The sequence below is a fragment of the Vigna unguiculata genome, chromosome 9 (genome assembly GCF_037176805.1).
Source record: "Vigna unguiculata cultivar grain cowpea cultivar isolate G323 ecotype 2 chromosome 9, ASM3717680v1, whole genome shotgun sequence".
Taxonomy (NCBI): Eukaryota; Viridiplantae; Streptophyta; class Magnoliopsida; order Fabales; family Fabaceae; genus Vigna; species Vigna unguiculata.
The window spans coordinates 8,180,178-8,206,348 of NC_140800.1; the positions used below are offsets into that span (position 1 = coordinate 8,180,178).

Here is a 26,171-nt window from a genome sequence, read left to right on the forward strand (position 1 = left end):
TAGAATATCATTTGCTCCCGTGTGATAAATAAAACTATCATCGCCAAACACAAACAAAAAGGGTGAGCTCATAAATAATTAACACAGTTAATAATATCAAAATACACCAAACTATTTTATTCTAGTTAGTTCTTGGTCAAGACCTTAATACCCCAAGGCTTTTCAACCTTCAATTCACACAAATAGTTGACCATGGACTCAGGATATATGATGATCACACGAACCTGCGAGCTCGTGGTCCTGTCTCTACGAACCTCACCGCTCGTAGTCCTACCTCTACGAACCTCCCCGCTTGTAGTCCAACTCTACGGACCTCCCCGCCCGTAGTCCAACATACGTGACCACCAGCTACAAACCTCTCCGCTCGTAGCATCTCTCAAGTGTGAGCACGAAATATACGAATCTCCCCGCTTGTATCCCCACACGAGAGTAACAAGATATGAACCTCCCTGCTCATATCATCACGTGTTCACCACCATCTATGAACCTACCCGTTCATGGCACAACATCTCCTGATCCAAGTCTCGCATCACTGCATACAAACAACACGCGCAAACCACAGCCTGCAGCGTTATCGCTCGGCGTTACCTAAGTGCCGCCAGGCAAAAATCCTGTGCAGACCGCCTGGAGGGACACCCTTGTCGCTAGGCGCTAGGCCTCTCCTAGACCCACTATTTTAGGATCTATCAACTGGTGGATCACACATTGCCGCTAGGCACCACGCGTTGTAGGAACATCCCTGCTACTCTTATCGCTTGAACCGCTAGACGCCATACCAGTAACACATCCCTGCTGGTTTTGGCACCTAAAACAGACCATAATTCACTATGAAATGTGCTCACACCTTCACCCTTAATTCTAAATCAATGCTTAACTCTAGCTATAATGCATTCTCACACGTAATTCCATTATTTAACTTTATTACACAACTCCTTATTGAACTATATTACTCATTAGTCACTCTAGCCTACACAATGCCTTAGTCAAATTTATGGATATGACATCCACTCCAGTATTTCCTTATCCAACAACTGTTAACATTATTTTGCCACAACATACACTTACCACAATTTTAGGATTCCCATATAATAGCAAATTAATACATCCTAGATCACCCAATTTATCCATCCAAGTGGACTTACCCCAACTGAGAATTAGAATTCAACCATCATCCTAGACTATATAAGACTCATACCAGAATAATTCCTTACCTCCTCTGCCACTAAATTCCAGTCATTTCCAAATATTAAACTTATCCAATTTAATATATTCTTTCATCATTCAATTATTATTCATTGACTTACCAAACTCCATAATCCCTAAAATCCACCATTTCAATTTAGTTATTCTATTTTTTACTATTCCCTTATTTCAGATTGTTGATCACCACCAAAGGTTCATTACCTATTGACATCAATTCATCCCAAGTACACCCTCACAACCAATACATTGCCTATATCATCACTTACCTCTCATTTCTTTTATTTTTTATCATCTGGTCACATTAAATTTGTTCACCACTCAATTCACCAGCAACCTCCCTCGCAGCCAATCGACCAATTTCCCCAAAACAGTACTGGTCCACTGTTATCGCCTAGCGACCAATGAGATGCTGCCAGGCGGCACATCAGTACTTAGGTAAAAACTCAGGTTTCTTATGCCTACGAAACCCAATTTTTCAATCTTCTATTCCCGTCAATTTCTACGCACCAATATTTTACATTTACTTAATTTCCTGATACGTACTCAACCCAAACATCATACCATTTCAACCAAATCGTCATTGGCTCCTATTTCCCTGGATTCAGAATCCTTCACCCACTTAAGTGAACTCTCCAAGTATAATATCCCCAACTCGAGTCACAAGTACCCCGAGCAACAATAACAATTCAGAATTAAACATTTACATAGGCATAATATTTAGACTCGAAAAATCAAAACATCATGAAATTCACAAAACCCAACGAAACAGATCCAATCACATCGCATCGCCTGGCGATTACACCTCGTCGCCAAGCAGTTCATGACAAAACCCAAAAACTGGGTTAAAGTTGATGTGTCACCTGAAGGCACCTTCATCACCGCCAGGCGGTTTTTGGGTAGAAACCCAGAAACTTCGAAAAATAGCGTGAAGAGAGGGGGGTTTTCATGCAATTTGATCACAGGAAGGCACAATACATTATGCACAAATAAAAACATCCAAAAACAGCTCCCTTACCTTAAAATTCTTGCTCCAAAAGAACTTTTAGTCTTTGCCGTATGATGTCCAAGAGCCTTCCTTTACTTCTCCAAAAACTCAGTTCTCTCTCTCTCTTCCAAAGCATGATAATAACTCTCTCAATTCACCTTCATAATTTCCTTCCTACACGCCCAATTCAGTTCCCCTCTTCCTCTCTCATGTTTTTCCTCATTCCTCTCCAAAAACTACCTTAATTAAGTGTAATTTACCCTAAAACCGAAAATGCCATTAAGTTTCATGTTAATGGCTATTCAAGAACCATTATTGGTTGTCTCCCAGCCCACTAGGTTGCCTCTCTTGGCAGCTAGGGTTCCTTTGCCTTTTCATCTTCATGCCAAAAGAAATTTTGACAAAAAGAAAGTTTAATTTGTTCTTAGCATGGTTTGAAAACACAACCATTCACTTACACAAACAATGCATAACTAATTCAATCAATACATGTTTCGTGATAATTCCTATAATTTTAGGATTACTTTATCACTACTAACGTTTAAACATAACATTAAAATAATACACTTATTAAAATAGCATACAATTGGCATACACAAGACTTGAACCCAAGTCTTGTCACATAATCAAGTACTCTTAACCATTTGAGCTAGTACTTTTCCACGTCGTAACAATCCACATTAAATGCCATAAAAGCTCCTACTACCCGCATTTATTAAATAATTATTTAAATTTCTCGGGTTTTACATTCCCCCACCTTAAAAGATTTTCATCCTCAAAAATTGAACTTACCAGGAAACAAGTGCGGATAGGATTGTCTCATGCAATCCTCCATCTCCTAAGTCATCTCCTGAGTAGCCTCATCCCAGAGTACTTTAACTGTTCGAATCTCCTTTTCTCGCAGCTTCTTCACTTAGGAGTCTAGTATCCTCATTGGTCCTATATTCACCGTCAAATCCTCTCTAATATGAATGTCATCTGACTCTAGTACATGCGAAGGGCTTGCTATGTATTTCCTCAACTGATAAACATGAAATACATTGTGCAAGTTCACCAAGTGCGGTGGCAGGGCAATCTGATACGCTGTAGTGTCGATCCTCCTCAAAATCTGATATGGCCCAACAAATGTGTCAACCTAAAGCTCCTTGATTTGTCGTGAGAACCCGAACAAGCTTTTGTTCTTCAACCTTAGATAGAGAATTGTTGATACTGATTGGCTTCTTTGAATTGTCTTCCAAGAACACGTACTTGACATGATTAGTCAACAATTTCAATACCATTTTGCCTTAATCATCTAACTTTCCTTTTTTCCAACTTCTCCACTTCAACATTAGTGGATGATACTTCTTTAGACTTTTCCAAATGATGTTTTACCTTTTCAACTTCAGATTCCTCTTCCAAAGTCAAATCCTCACAAGCATCTATCAATACTCGCTCAAGAGGAGACTTCACATACATTTGGCTTTTTGCAGTTTCAACAACTTCATAAAAAACTTACACTATAAAGTAATTGCTACTATCTTTAGGATGTTTGCATGGCTTCTTTAACAATGAAAGCCACAGTTTCATCTTGCACAAGCACATTGAGATGACCATTATCCACATCAATGATCACCCTAACCGTCTTCATAAATGGTCTACCCAAGATAAGAGGAACCTTAGTATCCTCCTCCATGTCTAAAATGACAAAATCCATCAGAAAAGTGAATTTGTCCACTTTAACTAACACATCCTCTATAACACCATTTGGACACTTGATAGATCGATATGTTAATTGAAGTGTCATTCTTGTGGGTTTAACCTCCAAATCACCAATTTTCTTTAACATGGAAAGATGCATCAAATTGATACTTGCTCCCAAGTCAATTAATGCCTTTCCAATAGGTAATTTAATAATGGTGCATGTAATAGTGAACCTGTCAAGATCTTTGAATTTAGGTGGCAAAAGCTTTTGGAAGATTGCACTATAATTCCCTTAGACTTCTATGGTCTCTTTTTCAATGTACTTCCTTTTCTTGGTGAACAACTCCTTCAATAATTTTGCATATGAAGGCATTTGTTGAAGAGCCTTAGAGAAGGGAATATTAATCTCCATTTTCTTGAAGATATCCATAAACCTTAAGAATTACATCTCTTCTCTTTTTTAGAATAAGACTTGGGATAAGGAAGAGGTTTCATAACCTCTTTTCCTTTGCTTGTCACTTCCTTATCTCTCTTTTTCTCTTCCTTCTCACCATTCTCACAAATCTTATTTTGCTCCTTAATAACCATTTCCTTCTCTTTTACTTTCATTTCATGTTGGCCTTCTAACACTTGATCACTCCTTGTAGTGATAGCCTTACACTGCTATTTGGAATTGATTTTAGTGTTAGACCTCATTTTTTTCTCAAGTTGATCTTCCAACTTCTTGGCCAATTGGCCAACTTGAACCTCCAAGTTATGGAGAGAAGCTTATGTGCTCTTATTATAAAACAAGGACACTTGCATAAACTGATTGAGAGTTTCCTCAAGCATGGAAATCTGTTATATAAAGAGGATTACTATTGAGATGGTGGTCTATTTGAAGAACTAGCTTGTCTCATGGTAAGATGAGGTTCTCAACCTTGGTTGTAATTACCCTGACGACATTGTTTACCCATATAGTTAATGTCCTCCTACGAATTTGTTTGCATGGCACATTGCCTATTTGGATTATCACCAACACACTACTCACACCCTTGCACATGTTGTTGGTGTTGAGCCTAAGAAACATTTTGAATTTCTTTAGGTAAATAGGAGAGTTTCTTCAGGAGGGTTTCAAGTTGTTGAGTCGTGATTTTGTTATAAGCCAACAAAGAATCTTGGGATTGAAGTTCTAAGACTTACTTCTTCTAAGGTTGAGTTTTCTCATTTTGCAATTCATTGTCATTAGATGTCATGTTGTCAATCAACTTATGGGCTTCATGAGGTGTCTCCCACGAACCTCCAGCTAAAGCATCTAACATCGATTTTGTGTGAGATTTCAACACTCCTAAGGAGATAGTCAATGTGTCAAGTTCATTAAAATCATGAGTAAGGATTTTTCTGAGCAATCTGTTAACTCGCTCCCAAGCATGACTCAATGACTCGTCAAATTCTTGCTAAAAAGAATAGACTTTTTACTTCCCTTTACTTATCTTTAACTAGGGAAAGTATTTATGCAAGAACTTGGCTACAATGTCTGCCCATTTAATTAAACTATTCTCAAGAAAGGAGTTTAGCCAAACCTTGGCATTACTAGCCAAAGAGAAAGGAAAAAGACTAAGTCTGATAGATTTCCAAAAATGTGATCAGATGGGTGTATGGATTCTCTTGTGACAATCCATGGAACTAGTTGCTTTGGACCAAGTGAATCAGAGCTGACTTCATTTCCATGTTTGCAACATCCACAACTAGTCGAGCTATGCTATTGAAATTTAGTGGTATTCGAAATGAAACATAGTTTTCCAAAGTGCGATGACCCTGACCATTTCCATCATCATGTTGTCCAACCATTTCTTTTTCCTCTTAATCAAATGAGGAGAAGATAATTGTTGGTATCACGCAGCGGAATGACTAAACAAAGGTCAAAAATCAAGAGGAGGGTGAATTGGATTCTTAAAAATCTTGACAGGTTTTAAAATTTTTCTCAAAATTTAATTAATTAACTTAAAGTAATAGTTAATTTAAATGCAAGTGCAGATAAATAAGGAGTTTAAGGGAAGAAGATGCACACTGATATTTATACTCAATCACTATAATAATCAAAATTACAACAGATTATATAAGAGAAAAGATTAGAAAACACCTCTCTTGAACAACCACAAGAGATGAACAAAACTCTCCTTGAATCTCACAGAGGATAACCAGCTTTCCTAGCAACAACACAGCACTCAATCTTCTAAGAACTCACTTAGAAAAAGTTATCGCTCACTCACACTAGGTTTTTCAAAGCTTTCTTTAAGAATCTCACAGAGCAACACTTTGCAGTCACAACCAAAGAACTCTGAATCTTAAAAAGGTGTGTTTGAAGTTGAACTGCAGTTCCTTAAATAGAGTTTTCAAAAATTAGGTTAAGAATTGAGCCGTTATGTTCCAACTGCTAAGGATAATCGATTATCACTAAGGATAATCGATTATTCCAGTAGGTTTTCAAAATTTAAGTTAAAAATTGAATCTTTATGTTCCAACTGCCAAGGATAATTGATTATCACTAAGGATAATCGATTATTCCAGTAGGTTTCCTAAAAAGCAAATTTTGAACAGGATAATCGATTATTTCAGGAGATAATCGATTATTCCAGTAGGTTTTCGAAAAATAAAAGTTCTGCACAGATAATCGATTATCAATAGTGATAATCGATTATCACTGTAGTTTTTCTAAAAATAAGAAACCTTCTAGAAAGACGAATGCCATGCTTCTGATTCTAAGTTTAATTAAACTATTCTACAATACACTTATTTTATTTTACAAGATAACATTTGCATAATTGAACACTTTGTCTTCATTAGTGCTTGATCATTATTCAAAATCACTCGACTTCCTTCTTTTTGCCAACAATCTCCCCATTTTTTATGATGATCAAAAATATGTTTAAGGACTTGTTGCTACCTGTAATTTAGAGACTTGCAAAGAGAATGGTTAAAATAAAATAACGTGTCTTTATCATTTAAACTTATTCTCCCCCTTTTTTGATCATATGAGAAAAGGGTAGAGCTCCCCCTAAATGAAATAATGCTTGAGGGCACACAGCAGGAGATAAAATACTTAAACATTTATTGATTCAGAAATGAAAAGAGACTACAAGCAGTGGTAAAACATATGTTAGAAATCCTCCCCCTAAAATTATGCACTCATGTCATCATCATGAGTGAATTCCTCATCAAACCTATGTTCTAAGTGGGAAATTCTAGTATCAATCCCCCTATGAGCCCGACAACTTCTTCATGACGAGAGTTAGACAGAAGAAATAATTCTTCTAGTCGTTTGTTCATGTTGGCTATGTTGTCTTCTATAGAGAAAGATGAGCCAACACCACTTGAAGAGGCAACATTTTGTGTAGCAGGAGGTATGGGATCAGTAGGAGGAAGTTCTTCATCTTCAGCGTTATAGTTGGGCATATAATCTCTATGGACATAGGTATCACCAAGAGGAACAAGTTTTAGCTATTTGAGAGAACTTTCAGCAATTTCATTTGCACGTAGGGTACTTTGACAAAGCTCCTCGGTGGTATCAACTCCTTTGTATTCGCAAATCCTTGAAATTAAGAGGGAATATGGGAGAGGATATTGTGGGTACCTCTTTGCTTTGAGCATAGTGTCAAGGATTAAACTAGACCATTTTATCGGAACACGATTTAGAATCGCATACATGATGAGAAGGTCAGCCTCTGAGCACTGAGCATGATTGGTTCCTCTAGGACACAAAATCCAGACAATTAAGTAATGGATGAGTCTTTCATCCATTTTTAGTCCTCCAGCCAATAATTGTCTCCCAACATCCTGTGCTGGATTGCGTAAGAAAGATTGATAGGCAAGGATTCGATTGAAGCCATCAATCCCATGGAGAATTGATTTCGTAGCATCATTGATGGGAAATTTTGCCACATTTTCCCAAATATCATTGTCGATGATAATGTCCACCCCCTTCACCTTTGATAAAGCAACTTCATCTCTGATCTTGAGATTGTAGTAGAACACTCGTACAAGATCAGGATAGTAGTTTCCATGCATTTCCACAAATGGTCTGATGCCTTGAAAATTAAAGAGAGCAAGAAACTCAAAACCTGCAGCTGTGAATTTTCGAAGAGTGATGTACTTGGGAGAGATGAGTGTTTTGTTTTTCCAAATCTGAACGAATTCATCCCTTCAATCTTCGTCAGAGATCCAACCTTCAATGGATGCTGATCTGATGGAAGGTTGAGTTGGACGTGGAGCAGTTCGTCTACGTGTTGGGATCTTTCTGCGAGATGATTCTGCCATGGTGCTGATTGTAAGAGCAAAGGATGACACTTTTAGGGTTTTTTTTTGAAAAGAAAAAGGGGGCAAATGATGAGAGGAGTTCGTTTCTGCGTGAATAGTTGAAATTTGGACTCGTAATTTATAAAGAATAGGCTCCCAACGGCTAAAATGCGAAAATCAAAGCAAATCTAGCCGTTACAACGGCTATTTTTTTCGAAAATTTTTACATAACGTCGTGCAATAATCGATTATCCTAAGTGATAATCGATTATTGTTTCATAATATGAATTCCAGAAATGATTGGTATGAGCAAATAATCGATTATTGTAAGTAATAATCGATTATTCCTGAACGATTTTGAGTATTTTGATCAGGGTCATGATAATCAATTATTCTGCTTGATAATCGATTATTCCAGGAATTTATAACTTATTTTGGGAGAAGATAATCGATTATCATGAGTGATAATCAATTATTTTGCGTTGTTTTACGAAAATATGAAAAATGAAGGTTATTGCTCTTTCAAGAGACTTCTAATATTCCTAAATCTCTCCTAAGCTCATAAAATCTGTCTTTGGCTAAAGGCTTTGTAAAGATGTCTGCCAATTGATGCTTGGTGTCTACATAGTCTATCACATAATTGCCTTTACTTATGTGATCCCTTAAGAAGTGGTGTCTAATTTCTATGTGTTTTGTCCTAGAATGCATTATGGGATTCTTAGTTAAGTTTATGGCACTAGTATTGTCGCATTTTAGAGGTATATGATTTAGATAGATACTGTAATCATCTATTTGTTGCTTCATCCATAGGATTTGGGCACAACAATTGCCAGCAGCAATGTATTCAGCCTCTGTAGTTGACAAAGCCACACAGGCTTGTTTTTTGGAGTGCCAAGAAACTAAGGAGCTTCCTAAGAGATGACAAGTACCACTGGTACTTTTTCTATCTATTTTACAGCCACCATAATCAGCATCAGAGTACCCTATTAAACTAAGTGATGCCTTAGAAGGATACCAAAGTCCAAAAGATATAGTTCCTTTAAGATATTTTAAGATTCTTTTTACTGCTATAAGATGTGATTCCTTAGGATTAGCTTGATATCTAGCACAAACGCATATAGATTGCATAATATCAGGTCTACTTGCAGTAAGATATAAAAGAGATCCTATCATACCTCTAAACATGGTTTGATTTACCTCAATACCTGATTCATCTTTATCCAAATAGCAGGAAGTTGCCATAGGAGTACTTGCTGCTTTAGCACTATCCATTTCAAATTTTTTAAGTATTTCCTTACAATATTTAGATTGAGATATGAATGTCCCTTCATCCATTTGTTTAATTTGCAAACCAAGGAAGAAGTTTAATTCTCCCATCATTGACATTTCAAACTCACCCTGCATTATGCTTGCAAACATAGAGATTTATCAGTTGATCCAAAAATTATATCGTCAACATACACTTGAACCAATAAAATGTGTTTACCTACTCTTTTAATAAACAAAGTTGAGTCTATTTTACCTCTTTCAAAATCATTTTCGAGCAAAAATGTGCTTAAGCGTTCATACCAAGATCTAGGTGCTTGTTTTAAATCGTAAAGTGCCTTTTTCAATTTATAAATATGATTTGGAAATTTGTAATCCTCAAAACCAGGAGGTTGTTCAACGTACACATCTTCTTTGATAAAACCATTTAGGAAAGCACTTTTGACATCCATTTGATATAATTTAAATTTCATAATAGAGGCATAAGCAAGAAGTAAGCGTATAGCTTCTAACCTTGCAACAGGGGCGTATGTTTCATCATAGTCTATATCTTCTTCTTGTCGATATCCCTTTGCCACAAGTCTAGCTTTGTTCTTAGTAATATTTCCATCTTCATCCATCTTATTTCTGAAAACCCATCTTGTTCCAATCACTTGAAGTGATTCATTTCTTGGAATCAACTCCCATACTTTATTTCTTTCAAATTGATTGAGCTCCTCTTGCATTGCAATGCACCATTGATCATCTTGAAGAGCTTCTTGAACATTTTTTGGTTCAATCTGCGAAACAAAAGCAACATTCATACAGAAATTGTTCATATTTCTAGTGATTACCCCTTTTGAAATATCACCAATGATGTTGTCTAGAGATAGTCCTCTTGGTGACTTCCAGCATTTTTCAAGATCTTCAGATTGATAAGGTGGATTCTCATTTAAATACATCTCATCAAGGGCCTCCTGAATATATTCTTCATCACCTGTAATTTGCTTATTTGACTCAAGAGGGTTCACCTCAAGGTCTACAACTTCATCAAAGAAAACATGCATGGATTCTTCAACATTCAAAGTTCTTCGATTAAAGACTCTATATGCTTTACTAGTAAGAGAATATCCTAGAAATATTGCCTCATCAGCTTTAGAATCAAATTTTCCTAAATTTTCTTTTCCATTATTTAAAACAAAACACGTGCATCCAAAAATTTTAAGATGAGCAATATTTGGCTTTCTACCTTTAAATAATTCATAAGGAGTAATTTTTAAAATAGGCCTAATAAGCATTCTATTTAAAACATAACATGCAGTACTCACAGCATCAGCCCAAAAATATTTAGGAACATTATATTCATTTAACATTGTTCTAGCTAGTTCCTCTAAGGATCTATTTTTCCTCTCTACAACTCCATTCTGTTGAGGTGTCCTAGGTGCAGAGAAATTATGCAAAATTCCATTTTTATCACAAAATTTTTCAAATGACTCATTTTGAAATTCCCCACCATGATCACTTCTTATAATCTTAATTTTCAAATCTTTTTCATTTTGAACTAATTTTGCAAATTTTTTAAATGCTTTAAAGGCTTCACTTTTTAAGGTAAGAAAGAAGGTCCAAGTAAACCTAGAGTAGTCATCCACAATAACAAGAGCATAATAATTTCCTCCATAACTCTTAATCCTAGAGGGACCAAATAAATCCATATGCAAAAGCTATAAAGGCTTTGAAGTAGATAAAATATTTTTTGAATGAAAGGATGATCTTACTTGTTTTCCTTTTTGACAAGCAGCACATATTTTATCTTTTTCAAATTTTATTTTTGGTAAACCAATCACTAATTCCTTAGAAATCAACTTATTCAACTGTTTCATGTGAATATGAGCAGCCCTTTTATGCCACAACCAAGGATTTTCTTCTTTTGCAACTAGACATGTTATATCACTAGATGATGCACAATCAAGATCAATTAAATAGATATTGTTGTGTCTCATACCTTTCAAAGCAATTTCATTAGAATCCTTTTGGTGGATAATGCAGTAATCACTTTCAAAGATAACTTTGAGACCTTTGTCGCATAGTTGACTAATACTGAGAAGATTGTGCTTTAGTCCTTCTACAAGTAGCACATCCTTGATCTCCAAGGTATCCCCTCCACCAACATCTCCAATTCCAATTATTTTCCCTTTGTTGTTATCTCCATATGTAACAAATCCTTGATCCTTTCTTTTAAGATTCTTGATCTTCCTTTTATCACCCGTCATGTGTCTTGAGCATCCACTGTCAAGGTACCACAATGATTTTCTAGCTTTGAAAGTTAACTACAAAATAAGAAAAAATAATTTCTTTAGGTCCCCATTAACTTTATTGGGTCCTTGGGGTTAGAGAGATATAAGATTTATCTAGTAATAGGCATCCAAGTATACTTCCCATTTGGAACATCATAGTGTTTAATATTGCATTTATTTGATGTATGCCCCTTTTTCATGCAATAAAAACAAGTAGCTAAACAAGTATTTCTATAGTGAGCAGTTCCTTTTTCTACCCACACTCTGCGAGTCCTTTTAATTTTATTTTTAGGAACATATTTATTTCTACTTAGATTCTTCTTCTCAAAAGCATGTTTTTCAAAAGATTTATTTTCTAAATCATCTTTAAGTTGTTTTTCTAAAATCATTAACTCAAACATATAGCTTTTTCAAGATTCACATTCAACTGCCTCAATTTCTCTATTTTCTAAACTTAAGATTTTATTTTTCAAAACATTTTCTTCTTCAAGAGATTTTTCAAGATTGTCTTGTAATTCTTTAAAATCCTTTTTTAATTTTTTGTGAGCAATATCTAGTTTACTAGATTTAGCAAGCAATTCTTGAAAAGCATCATAAAGAGAATCATAATCATTTTCATTGTCAGAGGAGCTTACCTCATTGTCAGAGTGATCACTATTGGCCATTAAGCAAAAGTTTGCTTCTTCCTCATCGGATCCTTCAGAGTTGGATGAACTTGAGGCATTATCTTCCCACGCTATGTATGCCTTTTTCTTATAATATTTCTTGCTTTTCTTTTCATCACTCCTTTTTGAATTTGGACAGTCTGCTTTTACATAACCAGTTTCTCCACATCCATAGCATTTAAAGTTTGAGGAGCTTCCTTGATTCTCCTTCTTATTACTCTTGAATTGATTTCTTCCTTTGGACTTCATGAACTTTGTGAAATTCTTTATCATGAGACTGAGATTGTCATCATCATCAGAATCTTCTTCCTCTTTTTGCTTTTTGCCTTTGACAACCTCGGTTTTGAATGCAATATTTTTCTTTCTTCCTTGATTTTCTTCATCATTCAGTCTCCCAGCTCAAGCTCGTGCTCTCTTAGTTTTCCAAACAGAGCCGCCATGGTCATTGTTGCAAGATTCTGTGACTCCGTGATAGTCGTCACCTTTGACTGCCAAGTCCTATTCAAATATTTAAGAATTTTTATGTTAAGTTCATCAGTATCAAATGTTTTACCAAGCCCATTGAGATGGTTGACAATGTGTGTGAACCGCTTCTGCACATCGTAGATGGTTTCTCCCTGTTGCATTCGAACCATCTCATATTCTTGTATCAAGGAGTTCTTTCTAGCCCGTTTAACATCGTCAATTCCTTCATGAGTCACTCGAAGGATTTCCCATATCTCGCGTTCACTGGTGCAGACAAAAATTCTATAGAACTCATCAAGAGTTAGAACAGATGATATAATGTTTCTGGCTTTAACGTCATATTGAGCTCGCCTGTTTTCATCAGCAGTCCATTGAGCAAAAGGCTTTGATTCCTGCACTTCATTAACAACGTTAACAGGCACAAATGGTCCATTCAAAACAGCATCCCAAATACCCCTATCAACTGATTCTAAAAATATTTGCATTCGGACTTTCCAAAAAGGATAGTTTTCACCCGTGAAAAGTGGAGGTCTATTGATAGACGCACCTTCATCAAAAGTTTGATTTGACCCTATCATTTTCGAAAAATTTGAATGACTATCAAAGCAAGCTCTGATACCAATTGTTGGTATTGCGCAGCGGAATGACTACACAAAGGTCAAAAATCAAGAGGAGGGGTGAATTGGATTTTTAAAAATCTTGACAGGTTTTAAAATTTTTCTCAAAATTTAATTAATTAACTTAAAGTAATAGTTACTTTAAATGCAAGTGCAGATAAATAAGGAGTTTAAGGGAAGAAGATGCACACTGATATTTATACTGGTTCGGATCAAAAGACCCTACGTCCAGTTGTTAATCTCTTAAACAAGGAGATTAACTCAATCACTATAATAATCAAAATTACAACAGATTATATAAGAGAAAAGATTAGAAAACACCTCTCTTGAATAACCACAAGAGATGAACAAAACTCCCCCTGAATCTCACAGAGGATGACCAGCTTTCCTAGCAACAGCACAACACTCAATCTTCTAAGAACTCACTTAGAAAAAGTTATCGCTCACTCACACTAGGTTTTTCAAAGCTTTCTTTAAGAATGTCATAGAGCAACACTTTGCAGTCACAGCCAAAGAACTCTGAATCTTAAAAAGGTGTGTTTGAAGTTGAACTGCAGTTCCTTAAATAGAGTTTTCGAAAATTAGGTTAAGAATTGAGCCGTTATGTTCCAACTGCCAAGGATAATCGATTATCACTAAGGATAATCGATTATTCCAGTAGGTTTTCGAAATTTAAGTTAAAAACTGAATCTTTATGTTCCAACTGCCAAGGATAATCGATTATCACTAAGGATAATCGATTATTCCAGTAGGTTTCCTAAAAAGCAAATTTTGAACAGGATAATCGATTATTTCAGGAGATAATCGATTATTCCAGTAGGTTTTCGAAAAATACAAGTTCTGCACAGATAATCGATTATCAATTGTGATAATCGATTATCACTGTAGTTTTTCTAAAAATAAGAAACCTTCTAGAAAAACGAATGTCATGCTGCTGATTCTAAGTTTAATTAAACTATTCTACAATACACTTATTTTATTTTACAAGATAACATTTACATAATTGAACACTTTGTCTTCATTAGTGCTTGATCATTATTCAAAATCACTCGACTTCCTTCTTTTTGCCAACAATAATTTGTTCTAAAGTAGAAGCTGCCTCCCTAGCTTCTCTAGCCTTTCGATTATGCTTTCTTCTTCTATTGTTATTCCTACGAGTTGTTCGTTCTATCTCTGGATCAAATAGAAAATTATCAGTTTTTGTTTTGCTTCTCATGCAAAATAAGAATTACTAGACACAATAGGGAATAGGTACAAGATGAATATATACATAGTATGGATGTACAAAAATTAAAAGCAAAATGAATTTACAAATGAATGAAAGAGCCTAAACCGGTAAATAACACACAATTGACTAAACAATAACAAATAAATACCCGACAACGATGCCAAAAACTTGTTAACTCTTTGGCAAGTGTATCAAATCATTGCAAGTAGTAAAATGGAAGTTCAAGTATCGTTTCCCAAGGGATTTGCATTTGTTTGTCTAATTGTTATTACTTACTAATTTTAATAGTAGTAAAGATCATTATTTGATTCAGATTCAGAGAAAAAGCATACGAAATTAGAAAATTACAAAAGTTATAATATGATTCGGCAAAAAGCTTGACTATGATTGGATTTCATGAACCAATTTAATGCAACAAGAATACAATGTACCTCAATTCTAATCAAACATTCACATATGAGCATACTTGCCTTAATTCCTCAAAACACAAGTTCCAAATCTATATGTTTCATCACCAATTCCTCAATCATGTTAACATACAATTGCATTAAAATCAAATGTCTAGAATGACCAAGAGAGTAATTTTATTCCTAGAACCAAAACTCTTGGGTGTTCTATCTGTGTCTAAGTTCCAGTTCATTTTCCAATGCTTAGATATTAACAAATAACATGATATTCCATTATATACATTAATAATCTAGATAGAACATTTGAACTACAAAAGAGATTATATTGCATCGAGAGAGTTACACAGAATATGAGTTCACTACATCCAATACTAATGATATGAGAGTTTAACTACTTATATGCATCCATAACATACAAGTTGGATGCAATTTTAGAGGAATTTGAAGTTTGAATGCTCCTAGTATTGCCTTTGACTAATATGAGTTTCTTTGCGTTTCCACACCAAAAGAACTCTTTTTTTTTTTCGTTTCATTCACGACATATTAGTTATTTCCAGAAATTGTCTTCTCGTTGGGTGAGCACACAGTTTCACTAAGCGAGGAATGACTTCTGTTTCACTTTTAATTGTCATGTCTCGTTGAGCGAGACAACATACTCACTAGCGAGACAACATATTCACTGAGCGAATATCAAGCTTAACCTTTGAGCGAAAAATGGTTCTAAGAGGCAATTCTCAAATCTTCTTCAAATGTCAATTCTCCTTCATATAATCTCAAGGAAACAAATTATATATAACTTAAAAGAAAACATAAAAGTCTTACATCTTTTCATGAGAAAAACACATAACACATGAATGAATACAAAGAGTAAAATAAGCATGAAAAATAAGTATTTCACACTTATAACCTTTTAAGGCCCAATTTAAGGCTCAAATAAGGTTTAAAACTAGCCTACTTATGCTTATACAATATCCAACAAAATACAAAGAAGAATGTACAACTATACTTTTGTACAAGATCAAGAAGAAAGAAAGAAAATCTTATTATTCTACGCTTCAAAGTAGTAAAATCTCTTTTTTGTGAGGCTTCATCTTATTCTATCCTCTTCTTAGCCATTAGTTTTATGGTTGAATGCTTTTCATCATCGTCTATACATAGAGATGGAGAGAAAAAAAGTGGTTGCAAATTATTTTGAAATTGGTGGGAGATCTTGCGAACTTTTTCTTCGTATTTTTTATTATTAAACTCATAATCAAAATCAAATATATGGTCTGTTGGACTTTTATCTAACAATAAATTTCTTAGCTTTATTACATACACTTTTTCATGTTAATAAAAAATAAAAAGAAAAAATCAATTATAGAGACAATAATTTCATTCCATACATATCTTCCATGTTAATGGAATTAAGCATAGTAGATAAACCAAAAATATTTACCATATGAAAGAAAAAATATTTACCACAACCTTTGTCTCCATTAACCTACACAATCAATAACCTCATGTGTAAGCAAAACCTCACACAACAATCAACTACACCCTCCCCCGTTACTCTTTATTTACCACCATTATGAACACAAACTCAAATGACTTCAAACCTTAACTTCCAAATCTCCACCATTATCACCCACACAATGCACCTACAACCCGACCTCTTCAAAATACATATTCTTTTTGACAATTCTAAAAACTCAAACTCTAAAACAAAAATAATCAAAACATATTTTTTCTACGAGTCATTATCTCAAAAGCGCAAATTGAATATTTTACTCCTTAAATACTTCTATCAATATTATCTTTAGATATTTTCTCAAAACTTCACATAAAATTTTCAATTTTATGTTTTATTCAAGTGACTACTCATTCAACTTATTCTTAAAATGAAAACTAAATATTTGTATTTTAATACTTATTAAATTTTATATTATGTTTTAGTCGATAAATAATAATACGAGTTCTCCTTTATAATAATTTCACTTGATAAAAAACATATGAAGTTATTTAAAAAAATATTTATAATCAGTGGATAGTCCGGGAAAACATACCGGTTAGTTAACCAACCAATAAATTATTCCTATGGAAGAGTTTCAGAGGAGAGACATTTCCGTACCTTCGTACCTTTCGGAACTCGTTTATGTTAACAAAAACGAGGAACAAAACGCATCATCCCGCTCCTCGTTCCAAACACAACAATAATCTAAATCCTTTTCTTTTCTTTTCTTTTTCGACTCAGATCCTCTTCTTTCAAGAATTTCCATTGACGAAGAAGCATAAATTGATTCCCTAGGGTCCACCATCACCCATATTTTCATCATTTCTTTTTTGCTTTCCCTCTCGTACCAGTAAGTGACTAATCTCTCTTCCTTCCTACCCATCTTATTATTTCAACTATCTTGTTAACCGCTAAAATAGGTTTTATTTTTCTGTGTTTTTCTATAAAGAGGGGTTGGATTTTATTAGAGGAACTGTTTGATTGAATTAAATCACAAAGCTTTGTTTTCTTTCACTTTGAATTTGCCGTGCTGCTTAATTCGTTATGATTTCAATTGATAATTTCGAAGGGAAAAAACAACACGAGATTGCGGTCCATGTTAATTGAAGTGATTCACCGAAGGTTGATGTAGGAATTAATTTGTGACAAGGGTTTGAATGTGGACCGCACCGCAGTGTGTTTATGCAGACGACAAATCTTTGAATCATGTGAATTCCTTTTGTTTTGACTGATTTTCTGTTGCATTGATTGCTGTTGTGACCATTGGCTTTGGTGTGAATGGAACATCTTGGTAGTTAGTTCATTTCACATTAATGCCTTAATACGTTTCTCTTTAACCATACAGAGTTAATATTATAAAGGTTCATCATGGCTACAAAAGGGAACCCTGGGGACAATAGAAATAATAGGAGTCCAATGTCTGTTTTCATCATAGTTGGCTTGTGTGGTTTCTTCTATATATTGGGTTTGTGGCAACGGAGTGGCTTTGGAAAGGGAGATAGTATAGCTGTTGAGATTACTAAACACACAGATTGCAGTGTTCTCTCTGATCTAAACTACGAGACTCACCATGATGATGATTTTGGAACATCTGATGGTTCCGACATACAAGTCAAGGAGTTCAAGCCTTGTGATAATCGTTACATTGATTTCACGCCTTGTCACGATCAAATGCGAGCGATGAAGTTTCCTCGAGAAAATATGGCTTATAGAGAAAGGCACTGTTTTCCTGATGAAGAAAAATTGCGTTGTCTCATACCTGCCCCAAGAGGATATGCAACACCATTTCCATGGCCCATGAGTCGTGATTATGTACCATATGCAAATGCACCTTACAAGAGTTTGACAGTTGAGAAGGCTGTACAGAATTGGATACAATATGAAGGAAATGTTTTCAGGTTCCCTGGTGGTGGAACTCAATTTCCCCACGGCGCTGATGCTTACATTGATGAACTTGCATCTGCTATTCCATTGGACAATGGGATGGTTAGAACTGTATTGGATACTGGTTGTGGGGTACGTCAAATCATGAATAAACATCCTTGTTTTGATTATATTCATTTTGTTGGCCTCTCTACATAATGTTTGCATGAAGACATTATTGTCCACAATGAGACAGTCCTGGCTAATTGTAAGCTTTCCCAAAGGAACCTTCAACATTTGAATGCTTCACCCATGACATTTTCTTTTTATTGAAATGCAATCATTCTTTCCTGTTTCTCTTTCAAATTTGGAGCCTAAATATGTGCTCATTAATTATATATTATAGCTCATTGTTGATTTGTTGATGGTGCTAGGTTGCTAGTTTCGGTGCTTACCTGTTTAAGAAAAATGTTATTGCTATGTCAATTGCACCAAGGGACTCTCATGAAGCACAAGTGCAATTTGCTTTGGAAAGAGGTGTTCCAGCAATCATTGGTGTTCTTGGAACCATAATGCTTCCCTTCCCGTCCGGAGCTTTTGATATGGCACATTGTTCTCGCTGCTTGATTCAATGGGGTTCAAATGGTGAGAATAACTATGACATTTCTGCTCTTAAACAATTAAAATAGATCTTTTAGATCAATAAAAAAGTTTCTTGGTGTCTCTCGTGTTGGTGATTTAGTAAGTTATTATGGCCTCTATGGATGGCAGAAACAATTTTTTATGATATGCATATATACCAACAAGGAAGCCTGATTCAGCTTGTATTTATTATAAAACTAACAACTTAGAAGGGTTGGCTTGTTAAGTACTTTGATTTATTCTCCCGTGCTTAGACAACGTAAATTAATTTTGAGTACTTAAACTATGACCCTGCTATTTTTTGTTATGATGATGCCTCAAAGTCCCATTTTTCTTACAACAGATCAATCTGTTTTTTTATTCACTTCGTTTCTTGGTTTATTATTAACTGTTTGATGGTGGGCTAACAAAAGTATTACTTTGGCTTTTTGGTTATATGAAATATTTTTAAACTGTATTTAATGGAACTTCTTTCTTAGATGGAATATACATGAAGGAAGTGGACCGGGTTCTTAGACCTGGTGGTTACTGGGTATTGTCTGGTCCTCCTATCAACTGGAAAATGCAGTTTGGTGCGTGGCAGCGTCCTGAATATGAGCTTGAGGAGGAGCAACGGCAGATTGAGGAAACTGCTAAACTTCTATGCTGGGAAAAGAAATATGAAAAAGGTGAAACTGCGATCTGGAGAAAACAATTACAAAGTGGTGATTGCACTGAAAGAGAAACTCTACCAACCATGTGTGCTACCACAGATTCTGATGATGTCTGGTAAATTATTCACTCAATCTTTTGCCCCTTCCTCTTTTTTCTTTTGACTGATTAATAATACTTTATGTTCAGAAAGTCAATTTCCTATTATTACTCTTGCACTATATTCTTTGTCAATTAGAAGGATAATATGTATTTCAATTTAAGTAACTGCTTAAATTTCTTCTAAAGTAATATTTTTCTCTTGGCTTGTCTTAAACTCTTCCTTAAGCCTTCTTATTGAAAGGATACAAGAAGTTTGAATTTTATCTATAATCGTTTTGTAAGAATTATTTCTTGACTGCTAAAATGGTGTCTTACAAGATTGAGTACTTGAGAAACATGGTTTAACGAGAATTAGATTTCTTCTCTCCTTATGAAAATTACTAATGAGGTCCTAACCTTTTGGATTATAGACTATTGGTTTCAGTGACTTTCTGAAAATGTCTGATAATGTGTAGGTACAAGAAAATGGAAACTTGTGTAACTCCTAGTAAACCTACTGGTCCATGGAAGCCATTTCAAGAGAGACTCAACGCTGTTCCTTCAAGAATTACTAGTGGATTTGTTCCTGGTGTATCTGTGGAAGCATTTGAACAGGACAACCGATTGTGGAAGAAGCATGTGAATGCTTACAAACGGATCAACAAAATCATTAGCTCGGGGAGGTATCGAAACATAATGGACATGAATGCTGGCCTTGGAAGTTTTGCTGCTGCACTGGAATCTCCCAAATTATGGGTTATGAATGTTGTGCCCACAATTGCTGAGAAAGCTAACCTGGGTGTTATATTTGAGCGTGGATTGATTGGCATTTATCATGACTGGTAACTTCTATGACATGGTTATCTATAGAAGTATAAGTTAAGATGACAACTCTAAGATCTAGTAAATTTAACCCTCCACTGCATAATTTAGTACAATAGTTCACATTTCTGAGATTGCACAGACAAACAAGACAGAATCAGAGCACAAACCCACAAAGCATAGGCCTAAACCCTAACAAAGAGTTCTTTCTCAAACATTTGCATTCAAACTCATGTACCCTATCAGACAACTGTCTGCCTTACATAAATATATCACCAAAGTGTAACACCAAGAGAAAAAATAGTGGAGTAAAAAGAAATGAAACATGAAAAGCAATAGATAACCATTCTCTTTGTCCATAATAGAAACTTATTTTTGCCCAATCTGTGTTTGATATTCAATACATTCATACTCTTGCTTACGTAATTATTCCCACTTAGTTCAAAACTGCACCTCCTAGGATTGCTTGAAGTCACTTTATCGAAGGTCTTAGTCTGAGAAAATTGTTGAAAGGTGCAGTGATGATTACTTAAAGGCCAAGAATCGTATGCATTGTATGAAAAACAATTTTAGTACTGTTGAACTTTATGTACAAGGAATACATTCATACTCTTGCTTACGTAATTATTCCTACTTAGTTCAAAAGTGCACCTCCTAGGATTGTTTGAAGTCACTTCATCGAAGGTCTTGGTCTGAGAAAATTGTTGAAAGGTGCCGTGATGATTACTTAAAGGCCAAGAAACGTATGCATTGTATAAAAAACAATTTTAGTGCTGTTGAACTTTATGTACAAGGATTACATTCTGGAATTTTTCTGATGCAATAAATTCTGCTAAATTTTGCTTTCAATGGACTATCATATGATCTGCCACACAGAATTTTAATTTGAAACTTTAGGGGGGTGAAGTTCTGTTTAATAATTATCATTTTCCGACCAGGTGTGAAGGCTTCTCCACATATCCAAGGACATATGACCTTATCCATGCAAATGGTGTTTTCAGCTTGTACAAGAATGGGTAAGTGCGTGCTAAATGTTTATGCTAGACCCTGTACTGGAACAACCTTGGAGACAGGCGTGCAAGGGAAACAAATTACTTTTGGGTTTTGCTAACTCAAATGATCAATGCAGATGTAATGCAGAAGACATTCTATTGGAGATGGACCGTATACTACGGCCTGAAGGAGCAGTAATATTCCGAGATCAAGCTGATGTGCTAGTGAAGGTGAAAAGAATTGTGAAGGGAATGAGATGGAATACCAAAATGGTGGATCATGAAGATGGTCCAATGGTTTCAGAGAAGATGTTGTTTGCTGTCAAGCAGTATTGGGTTGCAGGTGACAACACCACAAGCTCAGAGTGATGAAGCAGTGTTGAAATGGAAGAACAGTTCCTTAATGGCATTTGACAAACTGATTCTAGTTGTGACTTGGATTCAAGATATTTCCAGCTGATGAGTCAGACGTGTGGATGAAATCGTCTGGTGTCTTAACATCTGTTGTATATATTTTCTTATTTCTTTTTGCTAAGTGGTAGAGTTTATAGTTGTCCTATTTGTTAGAGTTCACAAAACGTAGTCATAAGATTTGTGTATTTGGCTTCTCCAGAGTCACATTTTGTACTTGCAATCAAACCTCAAAAGACTTTAGATCATCAAGCTATAGATATGATCTTGAAACTAAGGTCATGAATCATGATAGAGCTTGGTTTGTGTTTTACACTTCCTTCTTTTGCTATCTTCTCTCATCCATTTTTGTGAACGAAATTTAGATCTTATCTTGTTCATGTTATAGCTTCTGTTAATTCTAAGTCTATTGGGTATTTTTTATTCAACAAAACATAGATTACTTCCTGAAGCATTTGGGTTTCATATTATTTTAAGCTTCGTTATCCGATCTGGTTTACCGGGGAAAAACGGGTAACAGTGGCATGATTTCTCTCTTTGTACATGAAAAGTCTTTATAAAATTTGTAAAGCAAAGCCATTAGGAATGACAATGCAATAGGGTGTGATGAGAACATGTTTCAATTTCCCATCTCCATTTCTAAAATAAAAATTCATACTCGTCGTTCTTTTCGTATTTAATGGGTATAACATTTTTATCTCATCGTATCCTCACCAGAGAATAACTATATCAATATCCATGTTGTATCTCTTATTATATCAGTTATTTAACTTTTATAAAAAGATCACTAAAGATCAAACATGATATTATTAAATATTTAATATAAAGAAAACATATTTAATATCAAATTTAGAAAAATAAATGATAAAAACTTTAAATCACACTACCAAATAATACTTGAATAAAAGTAAAAGAAAATATAAAATATTGTACAATTACACATAAATAAAATTTATAACAAGCAAAATATCTATTAACTTTAAAAATGTTAATGAAAAAAAGTTGAAGTTAAAATATATTTTTAAAAATTATAAAAAAAATAAACATTGAAGTTTAAAAATATTTTAAATGTCTCTTTATTTTCTTTTCTCTAAATTATATGAAATATCTATTTTTATACATTAATAAAGGTTATACTATTGAACTTAAATAAAATTACACATAGAACAAAGATTAAAGTAATAATGATTTGTATTTAGACATATATCTTTCATGATAAAAAATACATTTACAAGAGTGAGTTAAAAAATATAAATAATTATATAAAAATCATTAAAACAATATTGTACATGGTAAAAAATAACAAATAAATACATTGAAAAAAGTAAAAATATCAAATGTATGTTATAAAAACGATTTGATACACCATCAAACAAAATTTTACAAAGAAAAAAAATGTATAATTTAGGGTATGATGAGATAAAAAGTACTTTTGAGATATGAGAAAAATTTTCGAATATCAAATTAGTTGAACGGTTGAAAGATAATAAAAATTGTTTGAGCAAAAAGAGAAGAGCAACCCCAACTTCAAAGGAGTTGAATGGAGATTGTCATGAAGATCCTATGACACTTTAGTACAGAGTAAGTACGAGTGGTGTGGATGGTGAGGTAATGTCTCCACGTGAAGTTAATGAGGTTGAAGATGTTGTGGTGGTGCAAGAAGAAAATACGAAGACACAAATGGGAAAGGGACTAAGAGATAAAATTTCATCGACAATGTATAAGGATTTTGTTACTCATGTTAGAAAAGTAAAGCCCTTGGAAAGTTCATATGCTTAGTAACATGCCTTAGTTTGGAAAATCTTTATCCCATTACTTACTTTGTAAATAATGAACGATTTTCTCCTAGACCTCGAAATTTTGTTGTAGCTGTGACAATAGGAAGAGAATCTAAGAATTTTAAGGACACCATAAAGTATTCTGGTTGGTGTGCTGTAATGGTTGGTGAGATATGAGCCTCGAAAGAGAATGAGATATGATTTTTGCAAAAACTATCGTATGGAAAAAAAGCTCTTACAAGTAAATTGGTATACAAAATAAAACATCACTCAAATGAGATTATGGAGCGTTTAAAAGGGAGACTTGTTATATTTGGACATCATTTATGAGATGAACTAAGATAAAACATTTGTTTTGTCCTGGTGATTTTTATGACGAAAATATTGCACATTTAATAATAAATTAATAATAAGTTTCCAAATTTATTAGAAATTTAACTTAATTAAGCCTTTTATAAAATTTAACAAGTTTGAACACAATTCTATATCAAAATGTCTATATGAGAAATGGTAAAGTTTAATAATTAATTAGAACGAAATTAAAATTCACTATGTCTATTTACAAATTAAATTTTGAGATAAAATTTAAAAATAATTATAATAAAATAAAGTTTAAAGAGATTAAGCATTTTTCTTTCAATTTTTCATTTATTATTGACTATACTTAGAAGAAAAAGACTAATCCAATTCAAATGACTTTATTTTTACCTTAAATATGAATTCAAACATAACCACAGACAATGTTGTCACAATACATGTGTTACATGAATACAGGTGTTACATGAATACAGGTGTTATACTCATCCTGTTATTGAAAGATATCTCAAGACTTGCAGAAGAAGCAAATAATAATGGAAAATCCATTGAACTGGTGAAGCCTATATCAGGCTGCAGCAGAAGATTTCAATGCAGACTGCCTGAAAAGCTGAAGTATTCCCACTACTTTTTCATGTGGAGGAGTTGCCTTTTTCACTGCTTCCACCTCTGCAATGCCCATCAACCAAGAAAATAACACTGGAAACTTTTCTGGCACTATGAACTTCGTGCCAAGAACTTCTTCATGAGCCTTGTAACAACCAAATAACGCAGAAAACACAATTTCCACGATTCCAAAGTTGCTTTCAACCTTTGCATCGCGTTCTGCCAGATATGTCTTCATTCCATTTTCAAGCACATTTAGTTTTTCATACACTTGGTCAACTGCCTTCTGTTGCGCTTCTCCATCAGTTTTCACTACTAGAAAAGTGGCCTCCACCAACTGCAACCAAAAAATTGAGAAAAAAGAGAGCGAGACATGCATTAGAACAAAAGCACTTGGTTTAATCAAGTAGTTTGATTGATCCCAGTTAAAAGACAATAAATTTATGATTCTTGTTACTTATAATGTGTTCAATTTTCTCGGTCTAATGTGGAACTTTATGCTCAGACTCCCATGTTTTAATCTTGAGTTATTAACAAAAATTTGTGAACTACAAATACTAACTAGTCTTCTAACATTCTAACACTACTTTCACCAAACAAGTGGTCTACGATATGGAAGGTGAGCAGAAATTAGCCAACAAATAGGAACTCAGATCAACAATTTTCTTTTAAGCAACTGCTACTATCAATTTTCATTTTCATACATATACTAATACAAAATTAACATTGTGGAAGCAAGAAATGCATGCACTGATGTAGTTAATTACCTGATCCTGAATGAAAGTGGACCAGAAGCGAGCTTGGGCCCTTCTGTAGGAATCGGCGGGAAGCAGGTTGGGACCATGTTTCCATGTTTCATCGATGTATTCAAGGATCACAATGGACTCAGCAATGGCATTTCCATTATGAACAAGAACAGGAACCTTCTTGTGAACTGGATTGTACTGAAGAAGCAATTCACTCTTATTTCTCAGGTCTTCTTCCACATACTCGTAGGGTATGCCCTTGAAATTAAGGGCCAATTCTACCCTCTTGGAATATGGACTGGCCCACATCCCGTGTAGGATGACCTTGTCTTTCTCTGCCATTTTGCTCATAATTGATGATGGAGTTGATGATAAGCCTATGGGTGTCTTTTTATATATTGTTTTGAACTTGATCCCCAAGTTTTCCATGATGGAGTGGAATATATTATATAGTATTTCAAATGTCAATGTGAATGGGTTTGATCCAATTCTGACCAAAGTGTAATTGGAGTGTGAATGCAAACTATATATTTTTCCTTGGATCGTTGAATTGATTTGTTAAAAGATCTTTGACCCAAAACTTTTTTTTTTCCGAAAATAAAATACCAAATAGAAATAATATTCTTTAAAAGTTAAAATTGACTTGAAGTTAAAAAAATAAAGATTTAAAGAAGATATGGAAAATAATTTCTATAAATTAACTTA

At 34.4% G+C, this 26,171-nt stretch overlaps 3 protein-coding genes across 3 annotated transcripts; 1 reads left to right on the forward strand and 2 right to left on the reverse strand.

Moving 5' to 3' along the window:
* Nucleotides 1–12,736: 12,736 nt before the first annotated feature.
* Nucleotides 12,737–13,393, reverse strand: LOC146883493 (uncharacterized). The gene is made up of 2 exons (XM_085666401.1): nt 13,363–13,393; nt 12,737–13,212 (listed from the first exon to the last, which is right to left on the reverse strand). Exons 1-2 carry the CDS (start codon nt 13,391–13,393, stop codon nt 12,737–12,739), a joined length of 507 nt encoding a protein of 168 aa, XP_085522527.1.
* Nucleotides 13,394–17,118: 3,725 nt separating this feature from the next.
* LOC114163855 (putative methyltransferase PMT2) lies at nt 17,119–22,334 on the forward strand. Its single transcript, XM_028048212.2, has 7 exons — nt 17,119–17,409; nt 17,905–18,575; nt 18,857–19,067; nt 19,544–19,832; nt 20,273–20,638; nt 21,557–21,634; nt 21,748–22,334. Exons 2-7 carry the CDS (start codon nt 17,928–17,930, stop codon nt 21,977–21,979), a joined length of 1,824 nt encoding a protein of 607 aa, XP_027904013.2. The 5' UTR covers nt 17,119–17,409; nt 17,905–17,927; the 3' UTR covers nt 21,980–22,334.
* Nucleotides 22,335–24,478: 2,144 nt separating this feature from the next.
* LOC114162281 (glutathione S-transferase U9-like) lies at nt 24,479–25,877 on the reverse strand. The gene is made up of 2 exons (XM_028046109.2): nt 25,488–25,877; nt 24,479–25,057 (listed from the first exon to the last, which is right to left on the reverse strand). The coding sequence occupies exons 1-2, from the start codon at nt 25,815–25,817 to the stop codon at nt 24,683–24,685; spliced, it is 705 nt and encodes a 234-aa protein (XP_027901910.1). The 5' UTR covers nt 25,818–25,877; the 3' UTR covers nt 24,479–24,682.
* Between the last annotated feature and the right edge of the window lie 294 nt (nt 25,878–26,171).

Coding starts and splice junctions, on each gene's coding strand:
- LOC114162281 (XM_028046109.2), bottom strand. CDS start 25,817: ATGAGCAAAATGGCAGAGAAAGACAAGGTCATCCTACACGGGATGTGG. Junction 25,058..25,487: donor CCACTTTCATTCAGGATCAG/GTAATTAACTAC, acceptor TTTTGGTTGCAG/TTGGTGGAGGCCACTTTTCT.
- LOC114163855 (XM_028048212.2), top strand. CDS start 17,928: ATGGCTACAAAAGGGAACCCTGGGGACAATAGAAATAATAGGAGTCCA. Junction 18,576..18,856: donor TATTGGATACTGGTTGTGGG/GTACGTCAAATC, acceptor TGATGGTGCTAG/GTTGCTAGTTTCGGTGCTTA. Junction 19,833..20,272: donor ACAGATTCTGATGATGTCTG/GTAAATTATTCA, acceptor GATAATGTGTAG/GTACAAGAAAATGGAAACTT.
- LOC146883493 (XM_085666401.1), bottom strand. CDS start 13,393: ATGATAGGGTCAAATCAAACTTTTGATGAAG. Junction 13,213..13,362: donor AAATCAAACTTTTGATGAAG/GTGCGTCTATCA, acceptor TTGTTAATGAAG/TGCAGGAATCAAAGCCTTTT.